Source organism: Cydia amplana, chromosome 4 (genome assembly GCF_948474715.1).
Source record: "Cydia amplana chromosome 4, ilCydAmpl1.1, whole genome shotgun sequence".
Classification (NCBI taxonomy): domain Eukaryota; kingdom Metazoa; phylum Arthropoda; class Insecta; order Lepidoptera; family Tortricidae; genus Cydia; species Cydia amplana.
This window is the reverse complement of record NC_086072.1, coordinates 15,800,758-15,827,730: the sequence shown is the minus strand read 5'-3', so window position 1 is coordinate 15,827,730 and position 26,973 is coordinate 15,800,758. Positions and strand designations below refer to the sequence as shown.

At 38.9% G+C, this 26,973-nt stretch overlaps 1 protein-coding gene across 1 annotated transcript in view; it reads right to left on the bottom strand.

Moving 5' to 3' along the window:
• Nucleotides 1–23,360, bottom strand: part of LOC134647301 (putative phosphoenolpyruvate synthase) — a 34,187-nt gene extending 10,827 nt beyond the window's left edge. Inside the window, exons 1-16 of the mRNA XM_063501589.1 lie at nt 23,164–23,360; nt 22,208–22,468; nt 19,952–20,120; nt 17,705–17,815; nt 15,184–15,283; nt 14,567–14,703; nt 13,779–13,906; nt 13,028–13,189; nt 11,522–11,700; nt 10,715–10,863; nt 9,950–10,225; nt 5,180–5,327; nt 4,345–4,611; nt 3,038–3,169; nt 2,408–2,557; nt 1,174–1,338 (exon numbers count right to left, since the gene is read on the bottom strand). Of these exons, the coding sequence (XP_063357659.1) occupies nt 1,174–1,338; nt 2,408–2,557; nt 3,038–3,169; nt 4,345–4,611; nt 5,180–5,327; nt 9,950–10,225; nt 10,715–10,863; nt 11,522–11,700; nt 13,028–13,189; nt 13,779–13,906; nt 14,567–14,703; nt 15,184–15,283; nt 17,705–17,815; nt 19,952–20,120; nt 22,208–22,468; nt 23,164–23,275 (2,646 nt within the window). The 5' untranslated portion in view covers nt 23,276–23,360. The remainder of the gene's footprint in view (nt 1–1,173; nt 1,339–2,407; nt 2,558–3,037; nt 3,170–4,344; nt 4,612–5,179; nt 5,328–9,949; nt 10,226–10,714; nt 10,864–11,521; nt 11,701–13,027; nt 13,190–13,778; nt 13,907–14,566; nt 14,704–15,183; nt 15,284–17,704; nt 17,816–19,951; nt 20,121–22,207; nt 22,469–23,163) is intronic.
• Between the last annotated feature and the right edge of the window lie 3,613 nt (nt 23,361–26,973).

The window sequence follows — 26,973 nt, the reverse complement described above, 5'->3', positions numbered from 1 at the left end:
AAACGCAACTGTCACTGTCGCAATAATTTTGAAGTGATAGAAAGAAATATGATTGGCATGTTGGATAAGCACCCTGAACCTTTAATAGCTATTCAAGTTAGTCTGTGCGGAAAGAGAAGAGTCGTGGAATGTATGGGGCCCAATATATTCCACGACTCTTCTCTTTCCGCACAGACTCTATAAGGTCGTTAACCTGGGACATATATTATAGGGCCACGCTAAAGACGCAGCCGTAGGCTACCTTGTCAAACAAAATTAATCCCCGATCAGGGCTTTACTTTAGATACTTTCGTCATCTCATGCAGAGAATGCAGAGAAAACTGAATCTTGTGCTATACAGGATAAAGTCTTTTACCCGATTCATGGATCATGGCGAGATTGTCAGTCCGGTGCGGCTCCGGTGGTGCAGAGCTCCGCTAAAAATATGGTCGTCGGCCACTTTGTCATACCAAACTAAACCTTGTTATATACAGGATAAGGTAGGTCACCCGAGTCATATTGAAGATCATGACGGGCTTTTCGGTCTACTGCGGTTTCCGGCGGTGCAAGGCCACACTGAAAATATGGTCGTCGGCCACTTTGTCATACCAAACTAAACCTTGTTATATACAGGATAAGGTAGGTCACCCGAGTCATATTGAAGATCATGACGGGCTTTTCGGTCCACTGCGGTTTCCGGCGGTGCAAGGCCACGCTGAAAATGTGGTCGTCGGCCACCTTGTCATACCAAACTAAACCTTGTTATATACAGGATAAGGTACCCGAGTCATATTGAAGATCATGGTAGGCTTGTCGGTCCACTGCGGTTTCCGGCGGTGCAAGGCCACGCTGAAAATGTGGTCGTCGGCCATCTTGTCATACCAAACTAAACCTTGTTATATACAGGATAAGGTACCCGAGTCATATTGAAGATCATGGTGGGCTTGTCGGTCCACTGCGGTTTCCGGTGGTGCAAGGCCACACTGAAAATATGGTCGTCGGCCACTTTGTCATACCAAACTAAACCTTGTTATATACAGGATAAGGTAGGTCACCCGAGTCATATTGAAGATCATGATGGGCTTGTCGGTCCACTGCGGTTTCCGGCGGTGCAAGGCCGCGCTGAAAATGTGGTCGTCGGCCACCTTGTCATACCAAACTAAACCTTGTTATATACAGGATAAGGTAGGTTACCCGAGTCATATTGAAGATCATGATGGGCTTGTCGGTCCACTGCGGTTTCCGGCGGTGCAAGGCCACACTGAAAATGTGGTCGTCGGCCACCTTGTGTCCGTGAACTGCCATCTCGATCATTCGGATGCTCACGTCGATCTCGGATGATACCCGTTTGTATACCGACTGAAACAACAGTATGTTATCATTCTTCAACAATATCATCTTAGTGTAAGGCCTGAGTGGACGCTCGAGTTGGGCGTGCAGCGGGGCGGGGCGTGCGGCGTGCATGTTAAACAAATGCAAGCGTATAGGAGCGGCCTTAGTGCACGCTGCTCAAATCACTGGTGAGCCCGACGCCACGCTGCACGCCCCGCCGAATGCTCCGCTTCGAGCGTCCACTCAGGCCTTACACTTATGCGTACCTATCTAAGTTTAAGGCCTGAGTGGACGCTCGCTACACGTTCAACTCGAGCGTCCACTCAGGCCTTATTTAGACGGTGCGAGAACTCGCATGCGATTTTCATTACATTGCGTCATTTGATCGATCGGTTGAATTGATGTAACCTCAATGGTCCGCAATGTAACTAAAATCGTAACGAGTTTCCGCGGTCTAAATGAGCCCTAAGGGTGGAATTCCACCTGTCCAATTTTTTTGTCCAATGTGTGTTTTGTCTCACATTTTGTTTAAGAGAGAGTGAGAGGCCATGACATTGAACAAACATAATATTGGACAGATGGAATACCACTCTAAGCAATAAGCATCAGAACAACACATTAGAGTAGAATGTCCACACCATTGAACACTTTGGTCTCACAGTCCTATATGTCTATTTTGTTCCTTTATAAGATGAACTACTGGGTCCCAAGCTGAAACGTCGGGATGCATTTTAAATTCATTATATCCGTTAAAATAGTATAATTTCGTGAGTAACTGACGCAGTAATCGAAGACAATCACTACATAGTATAAAACAAAGTCGCTTCCCGCTGTCTGTATGTCCCTATGTATGCTTATAGATATTTAAAACTACGCAACGGATTTTGATCCGGTTTTAATAGATAGAGTGATTCAAGAGGAAGGTTTATGCTATGTATGCTTAGATCTTTAAAACTAGGCAACGAATTTTGATGCGGTTTTTGTAAATAGATAGCGTGATTCAAGAGGAAGGTTTATGTTTGGTTAGGAAGGTTATGTATATTTGTTAACCCGTGCAAAGCCGGGGCGGGTCGCTAGTAGTAAATAAAGGTCTCACACTATACAGAGTTATAGCGCAGCGGCTGTGGGTCACGACGATAGTCTGGTCGAATCCGTCTTGGTTGGTGCCGACCATGCGGTCGATGGCTCTCTGTAGCGGTCGCAACATTACGTCATAGCCCAACGGCGACAGAGCCTTGGGTAATACCTGTTAATAACAATGAAATTTTTCAATGGCAAATATATCTAAAACTGCAGTTTGTTTAAATTGTTAAAATCAAAAAATTGGATTCATACATTTAACTTGCGTCCCACACTAGTTAAAGTCTATGAAATCGATTATTTCCATTAGAATTATTATTTATTGATTTGTTTGTTTATTTGTTTATCAGGATCTCCAACAGAAGATACAATTTACATACTAAGTATAAGTAACATACTAAGAGGGCACATTTATTAATTTTATTATTGTTCCCCCACTTAAAGGCAATCACAGCATGCATTAAGTATATTGGTACTTTTTTGGATTTTGTAATTTACTGTACCAATGACAACGCAAATGATTTTAGGTATTTCGGCTGCCGTTAGTTCCTCTTTCTAAGCTTTACCTTTTTTCCTTTTCTCCACCGCTGATGTGATGGGTTGAGCTTGAACCAGGATGGTATCCTGCACAAATGTAAACCCTTACCTCGCCAGTGTTAGCGAAGGTGATGAGCTCGTCGTCCGACATGATCGGGTAGTCCATCTCGTGGAGCAGCTCCTCTTCCGTCCACCGCTCCAGAGATGTGATGGGACGAGCTTGAAGCAGGTAGATACCATCCTGCACAAATTGTGTAACAATATTATTATTAGATTTATATCGACCGGGATATAAACCGTGACCGGTCAGTTCCTGTGAACAAGATACGCCGAAATATCGGGAGCTCGAAAACAATAGGTACTTACAAAAGGTAATCGCGGTTCATATCCCGGTCGATATAAGTCTAGTGAAACTAACCGTGAATCATTCAAAACTGTTAACATTATTATTAGTAACTGAGTTTGACATATTGTTAGGTGTTTTATAGTAAAAAACCGGCCAAGTGCGAGTCGGACTCGCGCACAGAGGGTTCCGCACCATCAACAAAAAATAGAGCAAAACAAGCAAAAAAACGGTCACCCATCCAAGTACTGACCCCGCCCGACGTTGCTTAACTTCGGTCAAAAATCACGTTTGTTGTATGGGAGCCCCACTTAAATCTATTAAACTTAAATATATTCTGTTTTTAGTATTTGTTGTTATAGCGGCAACAGAAATACATCATTTGTGAAAATTTCAATTGTCTAGCTATCACGGTTCGTGAGATACAGCCTGGTGACGGTGGACGGACGGACGGACGGACGGACGGACAGCGGAGTCTTAGTAATAGGGTCCCGTTTTTACCCTTTGGGTACGGAACCCTAAAAAATATTTTGGTCGATCTCAAACAACAGCAGCTTCTGAAAAGATTACAGTCGAAAATGTACCTCACAAACGGCCCACTCGATATCTCTGGGCGCGGCCCACAGTTCCTCCTGGCGCGCCCCGAGTGCCGCCAGCCGCGCCGCCTCGCGCTCCGCCAGGCACGGCACGCGGCGCTCGGCCGCATTATATTTCAGTCATTAAATTATGAGCAGCCTCGATCAAGGGGTTATTGAGCTAGAAGAGCTTAGAAGGCTAAAAAGCTATTTGTCAGGGGTCTTGCTATTCTGGTAATCTTTTTTGCAAGAAAGTATGGTCGAGTTTGGTATCAAATGAAAGTGCTCGGCCTACACATTTATAATATAGTTTTTAAATTTACAATTTTAAAATAATGATGAACATTTTGGCGAACCGCGAGTTCTCAGTTCGGGGCGAACTAATACTAGTTATTAGTAACCGAGTTTGACATATTGTTAGGTGTTTTATAGTAAAAAAATATTTTGGTCGATCTCAAACAACAGCATCTTCTGAAAAGATTACAGTCGAAAATGTACCTCACAAACGGCCCACTCTATATCTCTGGGCGCGGCCCACAGCTGCTCCAGTCGCGCCCCGAGTGCCGCCAGCCGCGCCGCCTCGCGCTCCGCCAAGCACGGCACGCGGCGCTCGGCCTCCGGCACGGGCCGCAGCGCCACGCCCCCGCTGACGGCCGACACACGGGACGTCTTCGAGCCGAGCACGATGCTGGTTATCGTGAGCGCGCCGTCCGGCCCGCGAGATACGGTTATCGTGTCGGGCTCCACTGCGCCGGATACCACGCTCTAAAAATACAATTAGGAGATTAACATCTAGTATACTGCTGGCACGTGCTAACGCTCGAGCTAGCGGCTTTGCGATAATAGAGACAATGGCCTTTGTTTGAAAGATTAAGGTTCGAAGCGAAAAGTTCACCTGAGAAGAGCCATACTATACTTCAGCCTCCAATTGGGTACTTTCCTCTACTTCAAATATATTATTTCACACCGTGCACGAAATAAAGCACCAGATAATTATTAGAAAAACATAGATAGCAATTATTTTTAAACACAATTTCTATTTAATAAATTGGATGGAATTATAAAAAGTAGGTGAGTGGACTGTGACGTCACTACACACGTTTTCATATAAATTCCATATTAGCAAATCATTTTGACAATTCTAAAAAAGAAGCTGATTTGACTAGTAGGAAAGTAGCCAATTCGGAGCATCTCGACCTAAAAAAGTACTTTCTCGTGTAATGTAATATGGTCAAGTAAAGAACCGAAACTCCTGAAGCTGCGATTGTGTGCGAGTGCCAGAGATTTTAACTTAAAGCCTGGGCCAGATTTGACAAACCCTGTTGATACTGACCTCGCCAAGTCCGTAATTGGCAGTGATAAGTAGCCGCGAAGGGTCGCCGGCCGCAGGGTGTCTCGTGAATAGAACACCAGCCGCACGCGGGGACACCAACGCTTGAACTACCACACCACCACCGCACAGGCATTGCTGGCCGTTTTGTCTGAAACAAGTCACCCCATCATCATATTTTCTCTGTGGGATCGTCTAAGTGTAAAGCCTCAGTGGACGCTCGGAGCGGAGCGTTTAGCGGGGCGTGCAGCGGGGCGTCGGGCTTTCATGTGATTTGAGCAGCGTGCACTAAGGCCGCCACTATACGTTTGCATTTGTTTAACATGCACGCCGCACGCCCCGCCCCGCTGCACGCCCAACTTGAGCGTCCACTCAGGCCTTACACTAAAACTGATTTTAATTTACTGCCTGCGCTACACCTCTGCAGCTTATAAAAGAATTGTGCAAATTCAGCTGGTTAAGAGCCAACAGGAGTGGTGTTTTCTCCATACAAACGTACTCGACCGTCCTCCGTGGGTTTTGAAGCTAGAGCAATGATTTTTTCAACACAGATTATTATTGTCAATATCTTTGTCGGACCGTTTTGCTTTTTTTTGATATTTTTGTTTTTTAAGGCGCTAGAGCCCTTCAAAAATGGCCAAAATGGCCTAATTGACTATGCCGCAAAGAGAGGCGTGCTATTCAAAACTGATATCAATTAGTCAATAAAGCAAAACGGTCCGACACAGATAATGTCATTATCATTTAAATTTCCAAATTTGGTTACGATTGGTTAAGTTTTGGAGGAGGAAACAGTCGAGTACGAAACCTCGATTTTTGAGATTTTTACGCAGGATTTTTCGCCTTGTCCTTATCGCACTAGTTTTAGGAGCCGCTTCCGTTAGCGAGACGGGTATATTTACCTAAAATATTTAAATCTTAGCTCCTGTTCGCTCTTAAAACAGGAATTCCAAAACAGAAATTCGGTATGAATGGTGTGTGTGTAATAGTATCGAGTCGCTGTGAGAGTCAGGATGGCGGGTGTATGTAAACAAAAATAAACAAAAAGCATACCATATTTTAGTACCTAATTTGTACTATTTGGTACCTCATATACAAAAATTAGTACCTCACGGTATTTAAAGTTATCAGCAAAAAACGTTACACCCGCCAACCTGACAGTCAGAATGGCGGGTGTATTTTATTACGCTATGATCCCGCGATTATTGATAAATTCTATAAAAGCCAAATTTTAGTACCTTTTTAGTACTTTCATATTCAATTATAAATTGAGCCATTTTATTTGTGGTTTCCGAGTTATACTCATTTTACATTTTGCATTGCTATTAAAAAAATTCAGGCGCTTTAATTTTTCACCGTATTGATATCGTTTTTAAGAAAAAACGCTACGCTACAACTATTTTTATTACGCCAGGATTTAGTACCTTTCATGATTAATCTGTTACCCTTTCACGGGTAATCTGTTAGGTTCAATTAACTATGAAAATTACGTCTTACAAATGGCCAGGCGCCATGTCAAAGGATTCTTCCTAAGAAGAAATTCCGCTCTTCGTTGTGCATGTAATTGTGTACATAATACCTACTCTTAAGTAGGTACATGGTGATTAATCAAATAAGAAGAGTGGAGATCGAGGGGGGGAGGCCTTTGCCCAGCAGTGGGACACTGTAATTGTATAGGCTTATAATAATAAAAATAATAGGCCCATCTAGTGCGCGGCAAGTCCCCACCTGCCTCGATAACTTGTGAACACATTGTTATGGCAGGTGTCCGTACGTCTTTGTAATAACCCAGTCTCATAGTCCACCCAAACTTCAATCCATAGATCGGTATACTGTTCTCTTTTTCTACAATAGTCCCAATGCCTCTGTCTATTGTTGCACCTGTGAACGGGTTCCAGCAGGCGTTCTACATGACATAAAAGCTCTCCAAGGGGCCTCTACGTGTTGGATCTGCGTCCCCACGCAAGCCTATCAATAAACCGGGATTATAGGCCCGTGATATCCAAGGAGATACAAAAATAATAATATTTATAATAATACACTAACTATCCGTCCTGAGCAATTTCTATTTCGTTAATGTCTGCCCTATTATTGGGCACATTAATGTGCAATTGTTTTACAAGGGGCAAAGTTGTTGTTTAATATCCTCGTGCTAATATTGATACACGAGTAAGTGAAAGTTTCAAAAATAGAACCATGAGCGTAGCGCGTGGTTCTAAAGTACAGGAATCTTGAAAGTAGCGAGGGTTTCAACTACAACGCATGAGGCTTAAAAAAACTTTGCTACCAAATGAAACACAATTTCTTTCCACACCAACGCGAGGAAAATACTTAAACAATTTGAAATCAAATTAAATAAACGAATGCTGTAATTATTAGTGGCTTTTGTTCACTAAGTATTATACATTAATTAAATTTACAGAAATAGGCATGCACGTCATGCTCGGCGTTTTGGCACTTTTATATGCAATTATGATTATGGTAAGTCAGGATTATGATAATCATATTGATCATATGACCAGTCGATAGAGTGTGTGCAGAAGAGTCGTGGAATGTAAGGCATATTTATACGAGTATAAATATTTTTTTCATTTTTATTTTCAAGGCAGCCCATACATTTCACGACTCTTCTCTTTCCGCACAGACTCTATTAATCTTTACAAGAAATTATAATTTTCACACTCGACTTAAAATAATAATTATTGTTGAACTTTTTTAAGGATGCACATGTTTAGCGGTATTTTTTTAACACCATTTCATGATAAAAACAAAGGTGTGTTACTAGTAGATTGTTAACCAAGGGATGAAAGGCACTCATTTCTGCCGAGGTAGTTTGGTGCTCGAACGCAGTGAGTGCTGATATGATGCCTTTCACTCGAGTTAAACACTCTACTTTTCATTTCGAATACGAGGAAAGTAAAATACGTGTTTTATTAAAACATGACTAAGTATAAAATTATATATTAAATCTTGAGGGTACTTATTACAATTACCTCACAATTTAGGCAAAAGTATCGTTATTTATGGAATGGGGAGTTAAATATCAGAATGAAAATTGTATAACAAATCCATTTAAACTCAAATTTCAATTGCTTATCGTTAAAATTTTAACATAGTCTTATTTGCAACTTAACGTAACATGCTCTACGTAGTACGTAGTGCAGAAACGTATCATCAACACCTTTTAGAACAACATTCTATCAGAGCATAAGAAATATATTTCCATCCATTTTGATCCTGATTTCGGTTTTAAGTTTCGTTATTTAGATTTACTTATTTCCATCCGCTCTAAAGGAAAATTAAAGACACAAAAGGCGCTAATAGGGTTCAGTAATGAAATTTATAATGGTACATTACGAAAATCTTGCACAAACACGGCTTGCACGTTTTTATTTAGATAAAATAACGACATTTGAAAAAGTAGTCGATATAAAACAGTCAATCACCGATAGGTTATTAATCTAATATCTATACTTAATATACCTCCCTGGCAACGGAAATGCACTTATTTTTTGGCCAACCTGTATACCTAGCTAGTGTGAATCATTAAGTTGACGAAGAAGAAAGTTTGTCAAGGAAATGCTTGCGTAGCATAGGTACGCTTGAATGTGAATTTGGTCTGCGCTTACCTGATAGAGAGTGGGAGAACGTTCCAAAGTCTGATAGCCTATGCCTGTACATGTACCTACATACTATGCCTTAAACAGTTTTTTGAAAAAAAAAATCACTATAGCCTAGTTCGGACTATATTAGTCGAGTGGCGAGTATTTTAGTTAACTAAAATCGGTCAGCTAAACTAAAATCGTTCGCACTACAGATGAGGCCACAATGAAGAGCGGAATTTCTTAGGAAGAATCCTTTGACATGGCGCCTGGCCATTTGTAAGACGTAATTTTCATAGTTAATTGAACCTAACAGATTAACCGTGAAAGGGTAACAGATTAATCATGAAAGGTACTAAATCCTGGCGTAATAAAAATAGTTGTAGCGTAGCGTTTTTTCTTAAAAACGATATCGATACGGTGAAAAATTAAAGCGCCTGAATTTTTTTAATAGCAATGCAAAGTGTAAAATGAGTATAACTCGGAAACCACAAATAAAATGGCTCAATTTATAATTGAATATGAAAGTACTAAAAAGGTACTAAAATTTGGCTTTTATAGAATTTATCAATAATCGCGGGATCATAGCATAATAAAATACACCCGCCATTCTGACTGTCAGGTTGGCGGGTGTAACGTTTTTTGCTGATAACTTTAAATACCGTGAGGTACTAATTTTTTTATATGAGGTACCAAATAGTACAAATTAGGTACTAAAATATGGTATGCTTTTTGTTTAATTTTATTTACATACACCCGCCATTCTGACTCTCACGAGTCGCTCACTCGTGAGGCACCTCATTTGTACCACTCATTTTGTTAATTTGTCGCAGTACTTCGTACCGCAAAAATGTCTTACTTCACTCCTCTATTCATTCTACTTGATTCTAAAATTATCTTTCTCCTAAAAGTTCTATTCTTAACCTCCAGAATTGCACTCCAATTAAATGTTACTATTTATTTATTTATAAAGGAAGTTATGAATACATAAATATGTATATACATTAAATATTTTTATCGCCGTTGGAATTAATGGAATAGTCGACGCTGAAAATATGCTAGTACCTCACCTCATTTGAAGTAAGACATTGTAACACCTCATTTTAGAAAATGAGGTACTCATACAAACTCATTTTAAATTGATGTCCTACCCATCACTAGTGTGTAATACCTGCGGTAGTACGCGCTAGTGAACGCGAACATAGACCCCCAGCACGTCTGCACCCCCCGCAGCACCCCCCCCTCGGTGCAGCCGAGCACGGTCTCGTTCTGGCCGGCCGCGGACAGCGCCTCGCTGTCCTCGCCCACGGCTGAAGACCGCACTGCGAACCGGAGTTCTGGCCCCAAGCCTGCTTTCAAAGCTTTCTCCTTTAAGTTATTTAACTCCTTCAGAATTTCCTCTTTAATGTCTCCCGTTATTTCAGTTTCAGTTATTAATTCTGCTGCCCTGTAAGAGTTTACAATTATTGCAGTTACATTGTATGAATTTCATGTATTTTTTGTCAATAATACTGCCCTCCTAAGGTAAAAGGCCGTATTTTCAAAGAAAACTATATGAAAATACCGCTTTTTATCTTAGGAGGGCAGAATAGATGTTTGACACTCTCTACATGCAAGCCACATAGGCAAGTGGAGCCATGATATTTAACGTCCATATACCTAATATAGGATTGTACTTACGCCGCTGTGGGCTCATCTTTTATCTTGGAGGATACAACTAAACGGAGTAGCCATTAACAGGCTTTCCCCTCTGTCGAAAATAGGCGGCCAACGGTCATACACAATGTATGGACTGACGTTTATCTGACATGGCTATTTTTACGTTACGCATACATTTGACGTTCCCCTCCCCCGCAAAAATCGGCAGACTGTTTTGTACAGAAAATTACAGACATGGCGTCTCCGTTTGATTATATCCTCCAAGTCTTTTATTTACCTAGTACATGTTTGTTTGAAGTGTGCCTCTTCGTAATCACCGCCAGCCTTTTCAATTTCTAGAATAGCTTCTTTCAATTTCGGGTTCATTTCTAGATGCTTCTCTAGTGCTTTAGTGGTCAGGCAATACCCTGGTGGAACTTTGTAACCCTGAAAATAACTCGAACTTTGATCTTTGTTCAACCAAACCGTAGTATCTAATAAATACGGTAACGTCTGAAAACATAGATACGGACGACAAAGTGCCAAAAATATGTATACACCTTAATATATGGGCAAAAAGGTCGTGTATATGTACCTACATATTTTTGAGACTTTGTTCGTATCGATATTTTTAGACGTGCAATGACTATTCCTACAAGGAGTTAGAAATCTATCGAGGATAGACATTAATTAGATTTTTTTCTTCCTCAAGAAATTATTAATTCATGTCATAATTTTCTACAAAGTAGAAGAAGATTGCAATGGAATTATATTAAAGGTAGCAACTATTGGGACAGTATCCAAAATTAAACCTTTACGTTATATGTGGAACCCATAGACTAGGAATCCTCTAGACTGAGTTTAGAGCAATTATTTCATGAAACCGATGCTGCCAAAAATACGGGGGTGCGGGGGAACGAGGTAAGCGAATCCCGTGCCGTGATTGGTCCGTTCAAAGACACGGACCAATCACGACACGGGATTGACTCGAAGATGGAGTAAAACTACCGTATAAGTGGCAGAGGGGGTAGCGTTACTATGCTCAGTCTAGAGGATGTCTTGTCTGTGGTGGAACCATTCAAGAAACCATTTCATCATGAATCACCTCTTCTTCCTGCATGGACACCAACAGCGCTAGCGAGGCGCCCTTGCCGCCCACATACTCAGGGCAGGCAGCCACTTTAGACTCGAAGGGCGCGCAGTACGACACCGGCCCGACCTCGCTCGCTGCGAGCCATCTGAGGGCGCGCGCCGGAGCGAGCCGAACAGCTGGTTCTCTTATGTCTGAAATAACCCATATATTAATAAAGTTACATTTTAAATTGGTAGCGATTTTAATAGCCCAGACAGTTTGAACGTGATAAGTTCATATATGAGCGTTATCCAAAAAAATGTATATTTCATTCATTTTACTCAGAATCATTTGTACATTCACGCCTCATACATGAAAAAATGTGTCCCAAAATGTTGTATGAACAAATATATTTCCAGTGCGTCACGTTCATACAAATAAAAAAAATTATTCATACAAAAATGTGACGATCTGGAAAGGAAATCTTGGGACACAGTTTTTCATGTATGAGGCGTGAATGTACAAATGATTCTGAGTAAAATGAGCCCAAGAAGTCAATATTTTGAAGACATGAATGAAATGTACTTTTTTTTTGGAAAACGCTCATATAGAAGTTTGACGTTTAAAATAACACTTGCACTATCTAGGCTAAAAAAAAACAGTGGATTAAAATAATTTTGAAACACGAAAAATTTTAATCTATTTAACTGACGGTGGACCGTTTCGTCTACATCGAATGTCATTAAGGTCTGTTTTATAAACAATCGTAAGTAGGAGGTGCAGCAACACTGTCGAGTGTGTTATCTATGTTGGCAACAAACCATTTCTTCTTGTCGGTACATACATAATTAATAGGTACATAATAAATGTAGGTAATGCAAAGAACCGATGTTTATCACGTGTTTCAATCAATCAAACTTTTATTGATAAAATAGAAGTACCTATTTTACATGTCAACACATTATTTCTACTACAACACACATTATTATTTTATAAATGAAGACATTACTTAAACAGAATATTATTAAGACGAAACAGGAGCTGAGATTTAAATATTTTAGGAAAATATACCTACCCGTCTCGCTAACGGAAGCGGCTCCTAAAACTAGTGCGATAAGGACAAAAATGCGTAAAAATCTAAAAAATCGAGGTTTCGTATTCGACTGTTTCCTCCTCCAAAACTTAACCAATCGTAATCAAATTTGGAAATCTAAATGATTATGAAATTATCTGTGTCGGACAGTTTTGCTTTTTTGGCTAATTAATATCAGTTTTAAATACCACGCCTCTCATTGCGGCATAGTCAATTAGGCCATTATGGCCATTTTTGAAGAGCTCTAGCGCCTTAAAAAACAAAAATATCAAAAAAAGCAAAACGGTCCGACACAGATATTGACAATATTAATCTGTGTCGAAAAAAATCATTGCTCTAGCTTCAAAGCCCACGGAGGAAACAGTCGAGTACGTTTGTATGGAGAAATTACCACTCCTGTTGGCTCTTTATAAGAAATAGTAACTTTAGAAGGCCTCGCTCCTCACCTGTCGGTTGGTAGCCCATCTCCAGAATCCCCGTGCCGTGTTCCCCATTGATTTCCACCACTAGCGTACGGTACACTATTTCCTGCTGATACGGCACACCGCTGAACAACTGCCCGCCTTCAGAGTTGATCCGTACCACTACTTTTAGGTCCCTGTTCTTTGCTAAAAAAAAATTTTGTGAGTCGCTGGTTCATTAAAGTCGAAGTTGCTTGCTTATTTCTAACGTTTCTCTTGTTCATTCGTTGCTATCCAATTCAGCACTGGGCAATTCATCTTTATCTAATTAGTATAGTACCTATTCCGGTTTGTACTCCCTTAACCTTTTCGACGCCGTGTCAAACACAAAAGCTGTCACTCAGACGCCACGTCGCCGAAGTGTCAAAACTGAAATTGAACTTTATGCATATGCACCTAGGTCTATGTTGCTCTGTGGTCTATGACCGATTAATCCGTGTTTGGCGTTGGACCTGCGGTGCGTATGTATCGGTCATTGGCGTCCAAAAGGTTAACAATGATGGTTAGTTTACATAATTTTGAACACCTGTCCCGCTTAGCTGCTTCTGCCGATTATTGCATTGAAGATCGCTAAATCGCTATGTAATCGTCGATCACGGTGATAAAAAAAGTTTGACTATTAACAATCAAACTTATAGTTATAGACTTATAGTTTCCAGCGGTAGGTACATCATTTTATAGGTACCTACATAGTATAACAGTTTGTATTTAAAACATCTCGAACAAATGAACTTACTGCTAACGTTGATCGTGTAACTCTTCGGAACGCTGACCGGTAGTTCGCAAAAATCTGACATGACGAAATCGGTGCCCGTGATACTTTCCACTTGGAAGTCCGGGAATCGGACACACCCAGAATAGCACCTGTAAATAACATTTACTAACTTTGTCTTTTATCATGATTTTTTGATCGATTTAATAAAATCCATCAAACTAGAAAGGCAGAATATGAAAGGAAGCTTATCTAATACCTTTAAACGAGCAATAAGTACTTGTATATTTATTTATTTATTTATATCTTATACCTTTAAACGAGCAATTCTTGTATATTTATTTATTTATTTATATGTAGGTATATATATTTTGAGGATCTCGGAAACGGCTCTAACGATTTCGATGAAATTTGCTATATGGGGGTCTTCGGGGGCGAAAAGTCGTTCTAGCTCGGTTTTCCGAGCAAAGCTCGGTCTCCCAGATATTATTACTAAAAATAACTAATTTGAAGTTCTGATTATTAAAGTCTATTTTTTTATTCGGTAGACTGAAATGACAGTTCATAGTATGAACATAAAATGTCATTTCATACTATGAAATGTCATTTTAGTCTACCGAATAAAAAAATAGACTTTAGGTATTTTCTTCACAGAAAAGAAGACACAGGATTGTTTTAACTACCTATCTAATACCCTATGATTATTGAGATTATTAAACCAATATTTATATTTCATATTCAGTTTTGCGACGCTTAAAATTAAGCATCGAGAAAACCTCTTCCCAATTGAGAAAAATAAACGATTAACTGACTGCGTCAAAACGTTCTTGTAAGCCACCGCTTTTAGCTGTACGGCGGTACCATCTTTAGCCGCTACCATTATGTCCACCGTTCTCCTGAGACCTTGGTAGCCGTGCGGTGCCAAGCTACGCTCCTTCACCCCACGAACCTGCAGATCGTCAGAATATGCTTTAAAATACGCCTAATGTCACAAGGTTCACACAATGATAGATAAAATAGCGGACCACTCTCCAATGTCATCCACCGACTCCTTGCTACCATTAGCATAGAGAAAAAAATACATAGAGTGCTCACTCCATACATCAGTTTTAGTACCAAAAAGACTATTAGCATCTAGCATCGAGTAGCGGAACTATGAGTACTGCTACTTGACAATAGATGTAGCACCGGCCGGAAAGTCTTATGCTGTTGAGATAAGACTTTCCGGTCGGTGCTACATCTATTGTCAAGTAGCAGTACTGATAGTTCCGCTGCTCGATGCTAGATGTAGACACTGAAATTAATAGTCTGAACTGATGTATGGAGTGAGCACTCTTGTCTTATTATATTTCTCTATGCCATTAGGTATTAAATCGTCAGTGTATACCTTTAGCGAAAGGCTTAAGTATCCCAGGAACTTTCTCGTTACCTGCAAGAACTCGCTCGTAGTCGCCACGTCCTGGTCGAAGACTTGGAACCGGCCCTGCACCACGCCCCATTGCAACCAGCTGCCGTCTTCCCATCTATCCCTGAACAAATATTCTGGTTGTTATGTGACAGGCCCCAAGACAACGTGACAATCGCTAACACTATATACGTAGCGAACGAAACGCATGCCACTGTCACACTTATATGGAAGAGTGATAGAGACCCAAAGCGATTCGATACACCTTGGCTAGGCCGCCTGGTTGTTTAATACTTGTCGTGGCTGTGTACGTTCGGCGACGAGTGTTGTTACTTGTTAGTGACATAAACAAGTAAAACGCGAAAAAAACTTCAACCCGACTACGGTCTCTCGTGAAAAAAACCTCGGATTTAAAGGAAAAAAACTTGAGCCGCATACAGTCTTTATCGTACAAAAGCCCAACTCTGTTTATTAAACAAGGAGAGTTCGTCTAAGTTAACTCTGTACAGACAGACTTTAAACTCTTTAAACTGATAAAGTCCATACTTTAAAGTGCCACAAATAATTCATATTTTGATGTTTTTGGCGGCTGTTCCACCATCACTGCGAAATCTGCGCCGAGTCAGTTTTGGTCCGACACTAGACGAAATTTGCGGCTAACCTCATTTTATTATAGATATATTGCTCGATACTCGATAGTAATACTGAGGAAGTTGCCTCAGAGATATGACGTCTAATGTTGCGCCTCGAAAATTCCTTAAGGGCCCGATATAATAAATACCTACCTAACAGTTATTGTCCTTATGCTATGATATAATATCAGTGATGATATTTACACATCAATCTGATAAAACACTCAACAGGTACCTTATATAAGTGGCACATCGTAGGTACTTAACCTAATTCCTAAGGATTTATCAACATACTCTGCTTCCTCAAACACATCATGTGCGTAATATGTGCAATCGTAAAATATTGTTTACTTTACCCAATAATTTGGCAACATAATGACAAGCGATTATCTATTTAGGCATGCAAATCGCTTTGTTAGGATTATATCCTTATTGACAGAGCAGAAAATAAGTGCACGAATATAAGGCCACCAGGCTACGATAATGATTTCGGGAGTATTTTTATTTATAATCAACATCTCGAAGATTAGATATACATACACTAATGCCAATTAGCACGTAAGGTTTATCTGTAAGTGCTGATTGATTGAAGTGAATAAATGAAATGAAAAAAAAAATGAAACACACGATCCTCGGTTATGAGGGACGACTATACATAGAGAGAACCCATTCCACGCTAAATCAAGTCTAAATTATGGAAACATATATTGAACGCTTAGGTAAGGTGTAACCTTCATACATTCAGCTGATCAAAGTGACCAAATATATCGGAATAACTCCATACGGTAACGAAGGCGTGTTACGTTATTTTTGACCACTTTGGCCCTCACTCATTGAAGTAAAGTTTATATTGGCTCAATAGGGATGATGACACATGTTGAATTTTATAACAAAATCTAGTAAAAAATAGATAGCAAACGAGCAATTTATCACAATAATGTGGATATTAAAATAAAATATTGAAAAATTACAAAAATACAGGACCTGAAAGTTGCAAAATTTAAGTTTTTTTTTAACTTCCAAAAACGATAAAAGTAAGGGTACCATTCGATTCCTTACATTTCATCCAAAAAAATATTGTATAGCAACTATATACATAAACGCAATATTTCACCGACAAAAACGCAATTTTCTTGTTTTGTCCATACTACAAGATGGGCGATGACGTCACGGCCTCTGGCCGTTTTGTATAGGGCGTTTCGCGAGTGAAGTGCGACTGTCGGTCTTTGACTACAATTTCTGACTTTTGTGTTACTTTAATGCAATGGGTCCCATATAGACATTTGATCCTAAAAACAAACCCGATCGATTAATACCATAAAAAAAAATTAGTCATGTAGCCTATTCCCGGGGGTCTGAATGAATACAAATAATTGCATTCTTATTATGGAACTACACAACGATATCGTTGATTATACGATAAACTTCGGTATTCGATTATCTAGACGAATTACACGCCGATTGTGTGAATAAATAAGATAAGGGTCCAAACACCTGCAGTTCGACCTTCAGATAATAAAAATTTAAGTTGAAGTGCCTACTGATCGGTTTGTGTTCAAATAAACCATGAAAAACATAATTGTGAAATGAGATCCAAGTTCAATAAGAATATGCCTCGTTGTTGACTTCGCCAGCATAAGAATTGAGAGATCTATAAGGGTGCCAAGTTCTATTTGACTTTGGGATGTAATTAAAGTTCACTAATTTTTCTCGTGACTGACGAAATCTGGTATTACAAGTAAGTACGGTCACGGACTTAAATTGTTGAGCCTAAAAGGGTTTACATTGAACATGTCATACCGTTAGTATCGACAATTTCGACAACCAAATTAGCTTGAACCCTAAATAAATCAACAATTAAACTCCGTTACTGCCCTGTAGGTAGTACGGTTATTTTAAATACCATCACTCACAAAATATTGGGCCAGTCCCCATCCCGCCAGGGCTCGAGCGCGAGCGCTTCAGCCGCTAGCTCGTTGCTCCAGTCTTCGGGATACCGCACCGGATGCGACGCCGCTACCCAACTGTAACAAATGAAACAATAGTACAGTAAGGACGCTAAGCACCAAGAATAACGTACATTGACCCGTTTTATAAAATAGAATAGTTTTTTATTCGTAAACACACAGACAATACACATAATTACACAAAAATAACAGTGAAAATAAAGTAGTACAACAACATAGTGAGTGTTCCTATCTCTATCGCACGCGCGTAATTATATTGCGCCGTAATGCCGGCAGTCAATGCCACTGTGCGAGCGGGACAGCAATACTGCAATATAATTATGCGCTTGCGATAGAAATAGGAAATGGCAGGTTAATGTACGAAATTCTTCGTGCTTAGCGTCCTTACTTTTAGTATTGTATACAACCGTGACATAACTTTTCAAGTCGAGTACCTTATCGCCGCTATACTTACTCAACCTCATATCTGCAACACTCATTTGATGACAAAAACACCCGTATTCCGAATGAAAGAAAAGCGACATTTCCATCAAATGATTGTTGCAGATATGAGGTTGAGTAAGTATAGCGACGTTATTATGCCTCGATGAAGGTTGCTAAATGACGCTAGTTTTTGAAAAGCTGTTTGTCTACGGATTGACGGAAATAATAAAACACACCTACTGAAAATCTACGTCCCGTAGAAACGAAGTGCAGACCTATTGGGAAAAAGATGCGTTGATGTCTTTTGTTATATTATAGTTTACGAACCACTCGCTACACTCGTGGTTCAATTTTGAATCTTTCGCTTACTCAGGTTTCGTTAAATAACAACTTTACCCTAATAACTATGTAAGTATTTTAAAACACACTCTAAAAGGGACGAGAGACCACCAGTAGATCCAGACTATTGGATCGAGTGTTTGTATGAAATTTTCACAATACCTGTCAATTTACAAGCATCGCAAAGTGCTATCGATTTTTTTTTATATAAAACAAAAAACTGTTACATATTTTGTTCCATTACGGAGTTCCAGTTCCCACTATGGTACAGATATAGTGCATAATTATTTTCCTACGTATTTTTACGGAAACGTACGAACGTGTCTCGCTATTTAAGTCATGCAGTCTCGGTACAAAATCTGAGGTTGATGGAAGTAGCATGACTAATACGAACATTTCCGAGAAAATACGAAGGAAAACAATTATGCACTACATCTGTAATGGTATGTCCCATCAAAAACATTACATGTAAAAAGGTGCAAGTCTCGCAACGCTTTTACTACAAAAAAGTTTTGAGATGTAATGTGAAACCAAGTCGGTTATTTTAATCAGTGCCAGGGGGTGTTAAAACCGTATCAATAAGATATCTTTAATTTGTAATACGTATAATGACTTGGCCATCGCACGGCTGCATAATGACAAAAGGATCATCGTCACCTATTAAAAATAATTCTAATTGAACATAACCAAACAATCTCAAAACTTTTTTGTAGTAAAAGCGTTGCGAGACTTGCACCTTTTTTTACATGTAATGTTTTTGATGGGATCTCATCTCTTTTTGTAGGCAGTCCTTCTTTTCGGGTGCTCATACCCATACTATGTATACACATATCATAACTAAACATATCTTCATTCATACTCACATCGTACATCGTAGTGTACCTTTACTTTACCTACTATTTGTAGGAACTGCAACAGTAACTTTGTAATATCATATATTTATATGGGATTACAAACTTACTTATGCAGTTCTTAGATCTTTAAAACGTGACTGATATTGCAATATTTTTAGGTTTACCCTTTATGTGACCATTAAACTCTAACTATGTACCAAATTTCAGCTCTCTGAGTTTATGGGAAGTACTAATTCTATTCTGATGATCATGAGTGAATGAATGAGTGTCATAAATGCGAAACTTTGCTTTCGCTTAACTTCGGAACTAAATGACCTACAGACTTGAAATTTTGGATTTTAAGTATGTGATTATAGCTTACTGGATGACGAAAATTTCTGCGTCCTGGTCTTATCCAGAGGTTCTCAAATAGGGGCCTGAAAATGCGGCGAAATGGTTCCAGTAAAGGATGGTACGGCAGTGTTTGCTTCGCGCTCGACTTGGCGGGGGCACTACCGTACCCCCAGATTGGTGAGCGTCAGGATAGCGGGTGAACCTCAGCGAATTTGAACGAAATATTTATAAACATTACACTTACAGGGCATTGAACTTAGCGTGATGTGTAGTGTTGTCCCCAACTTTGGTGACGAGGCCGTTGTAGATGATCCTCATGCGCGTGTGCCTCTCTAGCTCTTGTATCTTGAGGCCTCCGGAGTGCCACGTTCCCTCGGCGGCCTCCCACGCTCCTACTGCTGTGTCTGGGTGATCTATAGTAACAGTAATTCTATTATTTACAATTTGTCTGCTTGGTTGGTATTACAACACAATACAAGAAAAATGAGAATGTATATAAACAATTCTAATTCAATTAAAATAGCAGCAAATAGTTATTACAGTAGTTAGTAAGAGATGTAAACTAAAAAAAATTGTCCACCCTAGTTTGGCAGCTGAAATAGATGGCGCTTTACTGCGTTATATGTTAGATGGTCACTGGATTGTTAAACATCAACTTTTGACAACCGAGCCGCCAATGGGAGCCGTACAGCGCCAGCTTCAGCAAGTATCAATTTGGAAGCATGAATTTGTCTTAAGGCCCCAGTACACACGGCTAACGACGGCCCATGCCACACCACCGCCATGGGCGAATAGGGTATTAATTGGTTACCCAAATAAATAATTTATTTGGGTAAATCGGGTGCGATTTGTAATAACGATTCTAGCAAATACTACGTAGTTATAATATGTATACATAGGTATTGACCGGTTACAGTCTGCCGCATTAAATTACGTCGTTGTCGTAGTCGTGAATGATATAAAAAGCGTCTAATAACCATAACCTGTTGGTGGCTGCACAGCTTTGTTAATTATTATCAAGGAATAGTAGTAGCAGGTATCTATTGTCAGTTATTAAAGTACCTAAAGTAAATTCTTTATTTGCATTTAATGTGAAATTCTCTTTTAAGATACTCCTCGAACACCTTTCGATAGTAGATAAAATTGACCTTTAGTCTAATCAATGAATGCTGCAATTTCCCGTACGATTATTCCGACTACTACTAAACCTTGACTGCGACCAAAGAGAATTATGCTTTTCCCTTGTCTCTGACTGCGACTGACCTCGACATTATACCGAAAACAATGTTGTAGATACCTGACACTTTCGACTGATATTGCAGTACAAAACGTTATGTATCGCTTGGCTAAATCTGCGATTTATTTTGCAACTGCTAGGGCCCATCGACATTGAATAACCTCCTTACTACTTCTATTTCTAGATACTTTAGTATACGTACTCTAGATACTTTAGTATCTAGAAATCACTAGACTTCATTAATTTTATTAAGTATCTAATGAAATCCCATTGAAAACAACCTTATTAAAATCCTACCTTAACATCCAAAGATAGAATGTTTAATATAGCGATAGGACCCATTTATTCCCGTGTTCCTACAAATAAATGTCTAGGTAATTTATAACTGTCGAAATTCACACTTCTGTCCGGCGTTTTCAAATAAATTAGGTGTTTATTTCATTCCTCCTACTCCCGATGCCAACTGGTAGCTGTTCGTTTAGGTCTAGCCCAGTTGATCGTCAACTCAATATGGCCATACGAACGTGATGTCACGTAACAAATGCGCAGTTTTATCTGCGGAGTACGAAGCTATAATTATTTTAGGTCTAGGTGGTAACTAACAAAACGACACGAAAAACTGACAACCATTTAAACCTGATTTGTAAAAGCAATGCAGAAAATATTAACCTAAGAGACGAATAACGAAAGGTGATTAACGTTGCGTACCTTCTACTGTTGTCTCAACATTCAACAATGAGTTGTTATTGAAATACTTTACCGATGACTTGTCTAGTTGCCCTTAATTTAGACGTTCTTAAATTCTAGAATTTCTAGATCATATACATATGATGTAAATAATAGGATTCCTACAAGATATTATTCCTACTTAGGACCTCCTTACAACATCACTGTTTTTTTACCGAATTCAAGATCTTATTCTTGTCAAATATTTGTATTGCCGTTAAGAAGTGCAACTAAGTACAGTCAGCAGCAGAAGTTGCTAAGCGGGCGAGGTGTTCAAAATTACCTTGACACGCTCTTATTCTCTTAACAATAAAGTCGCGTCAAGATCATTTTGAACGCCTGTCCCGCTTAGCAACTTCTGCTGGTGACTGTACCCACTAACAAACAAGGAAAAACAAGCGATAAATCTGTGATGTAATATATGTGACATGCATGATTGTTTTGACTGTAGTTACGTTCAGTTTATAAAAGTCAAGGTTTTAGATATGGAAGATCGCGCATTAATTTATCCGTGACATAGTATCAAGGTCGACTTACGTAGTAATTTGTAAGCGCTCCCGTCCGCTAGCTTCACGTGGAGAGTGGTTTCTGCTAACGGCCTTTTTCCAGACAACTTGCGTATTCCAAGTAACACGGTGGGTCCCTGTGGTGAAGTCGCTTTAATGCTGATGCTGTCCAGCCCCTCGGCCGTGTGCGTGAGAAGTGGCGCGTCTTCTGTTAGAGATGTGGCCTTTCTTCGGGATTTCCATCGTCTGACAGCCCACCGTGCGCAGACCAGCTTTAGGTGGTAATTCCATCCTGTGCAGCACAAATTATTAAATACGTCTAGCAGTGGATCGACACTAACTTCACTAGAATGGTTTTATTTCGTCATTTTAGGTAATAAAGATGGTATATAGGTACATAAGTATGTAGGTAAAACTTTGTAGGTATGATATAATACCTAGTGGAGCTCCGCTTTTAGCTACTATTTTACCGTTTATTTAGCAAAAGAGGTTTCGTATTTGAATCAAAATTAGGTAAGTAGGTATTTGTTTGTCCCTGGTTTTTTTTTATTCTTATTTTAGTATTGTAGGAGTTGCCTTGTGGGAGAGCATTATACGGTGATTTAAAGAATTATTATATTATATAAAGTATTATCTGAAAGCGATTAAAGATAATGTTTTGCCTAGCAATAATTCATTAGATAAAATATTAAACGGGTCAGTGCCAATTTTTTACAGACATAAGAAATTCTCAAGGCAATTTAGTTTAGAGTTTAAAACTTAGAATACCTACTTTAAAAACAGTAGGTACATACCTATCTACTTAACTTTGTTTATTTTTATGACTTCCTTTATTTATTTATAAATCATAGGTTACTGTTTGAGTAGAACACTTTATATGAGAGTCGTGAAAATTGCGCAAAGGTTTAACTTACCTACCTACATTAGTAGAAAACCAAGACATCTGAAAAAATAACTTGATAAACTCATATAGTTTTATAGACTGACCTGGTGATCTGTAGGGTCCTTTTCTTGCTGGTGCTTTCCTAAATAATAACAAATATGAGACCAATGCCGCCGTAGCTAAACCGGCTGATAATAAGAGATCGAAGAGAATCATGTCTATTCACTTGTATCCCAACAATTATAATCACTTTAATTTTTAATGTCTGACCCACTAATCTATAATCATAACTTTTATCTCTTGATAAGCTATTCGTAAAATTCCGGGAGCGCGTTTTTTTGTTAAGCGACCGTGCAGCTGGCCGCACCGAACGGATTTAATATTGTCACGCCGGACGATAAATGAGCTGCAATTCTATTGGACTGTCAGGTTGAGGACGGATTAGCGTTAGCGTTACGTGTAGGTAGGTTAGAGTATAAACAAAGTGTCCGTTAACGTGTGAGTGCATAGATCACGTCCTTACTAGATGAAACATATTTGTTGATAAATTGTTGATCACTTTTTATTCAAAGATAATACAAGGTTTTTCTTTAAGATTTGAGAGCATCGAGTTAAATTTCACGTTAAGATTTAATTTCATGTTCAGAGGTTTAGGTTATCCAAGGCTAGGGGGTCAACGCCTAAGAGGATTATATTATAACATTATGAATCTTGTAATTATGATCCGTAAATACCTACTAGTAAAAACAATCAATGTTGATAGTAATGTATTCTCGTATAATTGTTTATTCAACTTTATTGCACTAAATTTGTAGGGCTCTCGGGTCAATAGGTATATTTAGCGTTATTTGCGGCAAACTCAATACCTTCCATCCATTCCATCCATCCATCTTATGCCAAGAAAACTTTCGTTTACTTATTTTAAAAGATGGAATACTCACTTACTTCTTACTTACATAAGAAAATTGGAGTTCCATGCAGATTTATTTCAACAGGGTGCGTTTCAACGAATGTACGATAGGTACGAGATTTTTTCCTTTACCAACGAGTATGACTATACGAAGTGGAATCCATAAATAATATTCGGCCATTCTTTACAAAATCATGAACAATTTAATATAGTCCTATATTTTGGTTACTATAAAATAAATATAAATACAGTAGGTAGAATATATAATATAGGTGCTAACAATCTAACATCAATGTAACAAAACAAGTTTATAATCACATAAGTATATTAATTCGTTTATTACTCCTAAGTTCGGTAGGTACAGTCAACTAATGCGACACTAGGCCACCGTAGGACCTTGTCAAAATCACGTGTTGTAACTAAAACCAAAAGAAACCTTTCTTTCTGTCAATTTGTAGTTGTTCCATTAGTTCACATTACCTAGGTTCAAACACCCTGAAGCACGCAGTAACATTCATTAGAAAACATCGACTAATACATTACTGAATTATTTTTCAATATAAAAGATAGAAGTCCTTACATGGGACTGAATATAAACTCTGGGTTACTGGACAGCATACGCTTTAACAACTTGAATCAGCGGGCGCAGCGTGGTTTTATTTTTATCGCATGTCACTACGTCACCGTAATTTTTGCACTTACATATACTCATTGACATATATGTATATATATATCTCAGGACTAGCCTTACGGGCAATAAGAATGGATGGAGCATGAATGGGGCTAGTACAGCGGTGTGAAAACGCTGCAACGCAATTGGTTGATGAGTTCGCATTACGCGCGCGCGGCCGCGCGATTGGTCGAAACTAGTTGCGTTAGACTACACGATTGGCTCGAATTCGTGAGAAACACCGCTGAACTAGTACCATTTATAGTGCACGTAAGGCCAGTCCTGAGATATATGTCAATGCATATACTTGTTAGAACGTGACAGGCATGGTGACAGGCGATAAAAATGCGACCGTGCTACTGCCGCTGAACTGTTTTTTTTTGTGTTTTTCTTTCGACTATTTCATGTATTCAATCCGTTTATAGTCATAATTAAGCTATATCGTTGCGCTATTTACTAAAAATACACATTAAGCATTTCAACAAATTATTTTTACCGTATGTTTAACATAGTTTAGCAATTTATTTCCTAATTTTCTTATACCAGACGCTAGTTCAAATTATTGCTCAAAATATATTTTTAGGGCTTATTCCACGGTTTATGTTTACAGGAGTTTAGCGAATGATCTTTAGTATAATATATGCGTTAATTAATCATAATAAACAAATAGTAATGGCCCAAATCTTTTTAGCACCTTAGACAGCCTCGTTCACAGTTCATTTGAGAAATAAAGATAATTTAAGCATAACCTAAATTAATAATAATAATTTCATATGTCGAATCATTTTTAGTTTTGCACAAAATCAAAAAAGTTTACATTGCCTCTTAAAATGTACAGTCAGCAACAAAAGTAGCAACACAAAATGCTCGAAATATATACGTAACTAGAATGTCAAAAGAACCTTCTTATTCAAAAAACTTAACCAGCCTCTATTAATATAGCCGCCGTTCGCAACACTATTAGTTTTAAGTAGATACTTCGTTGTCTCTTTCTAACAAACACAAATGTCAAAGTGACAGAAAAGTACAAACAAACTAGCTATTTAAGGTTTGCACAACGTTGATGATAAAAGCATAAGACTTGTGCTATTAATTTTGAGCATGTTATATTGCGTACCAAGTACCAACTTAGGCTGCCGACTGAACGCGTACCGCAAATATACCAAATACATAACAGTAAACAATACAGTTTCGCTTATTCATATAACCAAGCAGTCGTCTCAAATATTATAAGAATAAGGCTTATTCTTATAATATTATTCTGAATAACCAAATATCTAGCTCGTCTACAAAATGACATATTAAGTCCGTGAGATGTTAAAAAAGCCTATTTTGAGTACTTTGGCCATCGACGGTGTTCTTTTATTAAAGAAAGAGACTGTAACCACAAATTATATAACGTTATAACTACCATAATTGACGCAGTTAAGTAAACCTAAGTAGGTAAACCTTTTTGCAATAAAATAAGGTTAAGGCCTCATTCTCACGAGCGCTTTTTCAACGCGCGTTAAAAAAGCGTTTGAATGACACAAATGGAAACATGTGTATTTATTTACACGATGGCGGTAGCGCTTTTTATCAAGCGTTGTTGGATTTTCAACTTTAAGCCTTGGTCTTTAAATCGAATTTAGCGTGCGGGTAGATTCAAGCGCTTTTTTAACGCACGTTAAAAAAGCGCTCGTGCGAATGGGGCCTAACGGTCAGTCAAGTCGGCTGCTGTGATATCAGTGTCACATCGAACACTGTAGAAGCAAGAAGGTCGTATCGTAATACATCATTTGACAGTTGCGATGACCGCTTGCTTCAACAGACTCCTTATAAACTGAAATAGATGTCATATATTAAGAGCCAACAGGAGTGGTCATTTCTCCATATAGACGTACTCGGCTGTTTCCTCCGTGGGTTTTGAAGCTAGAGCAATGATTTTTCAACACAGATTAATATTGTCAATATCTGTATCGGACCATTTTGGTTTTTCTTGGCCCTTCAAAAATGGCCAAAATGGCCTAATTGACTATGCCGCAATGAGAGGCGTGGTATTCAAAACTGATATCAATTAGCCAAAAAAGCAAAACGGTCCGACACAGATAATTTCATAATCATTTAGATTTCCAAATTTGGTTACGATTGGTTAAGTTTTGGAGGAGGAAACAGTCGAGTACGAAACCTCGATTTTTGAGATTTTTACGCAGGATTTTTCGCCGTGTCCGTATCGCACTAATTTTAGGAGCCGCTTCCGTTAGCGAGACGGGTATATTTACCTAAAATATTTAAATCTCAGCTCCTGTTTCGTCTTAAAGGAAAAGTAAGTCCTCCAGTGGTGAAGGCCGGATA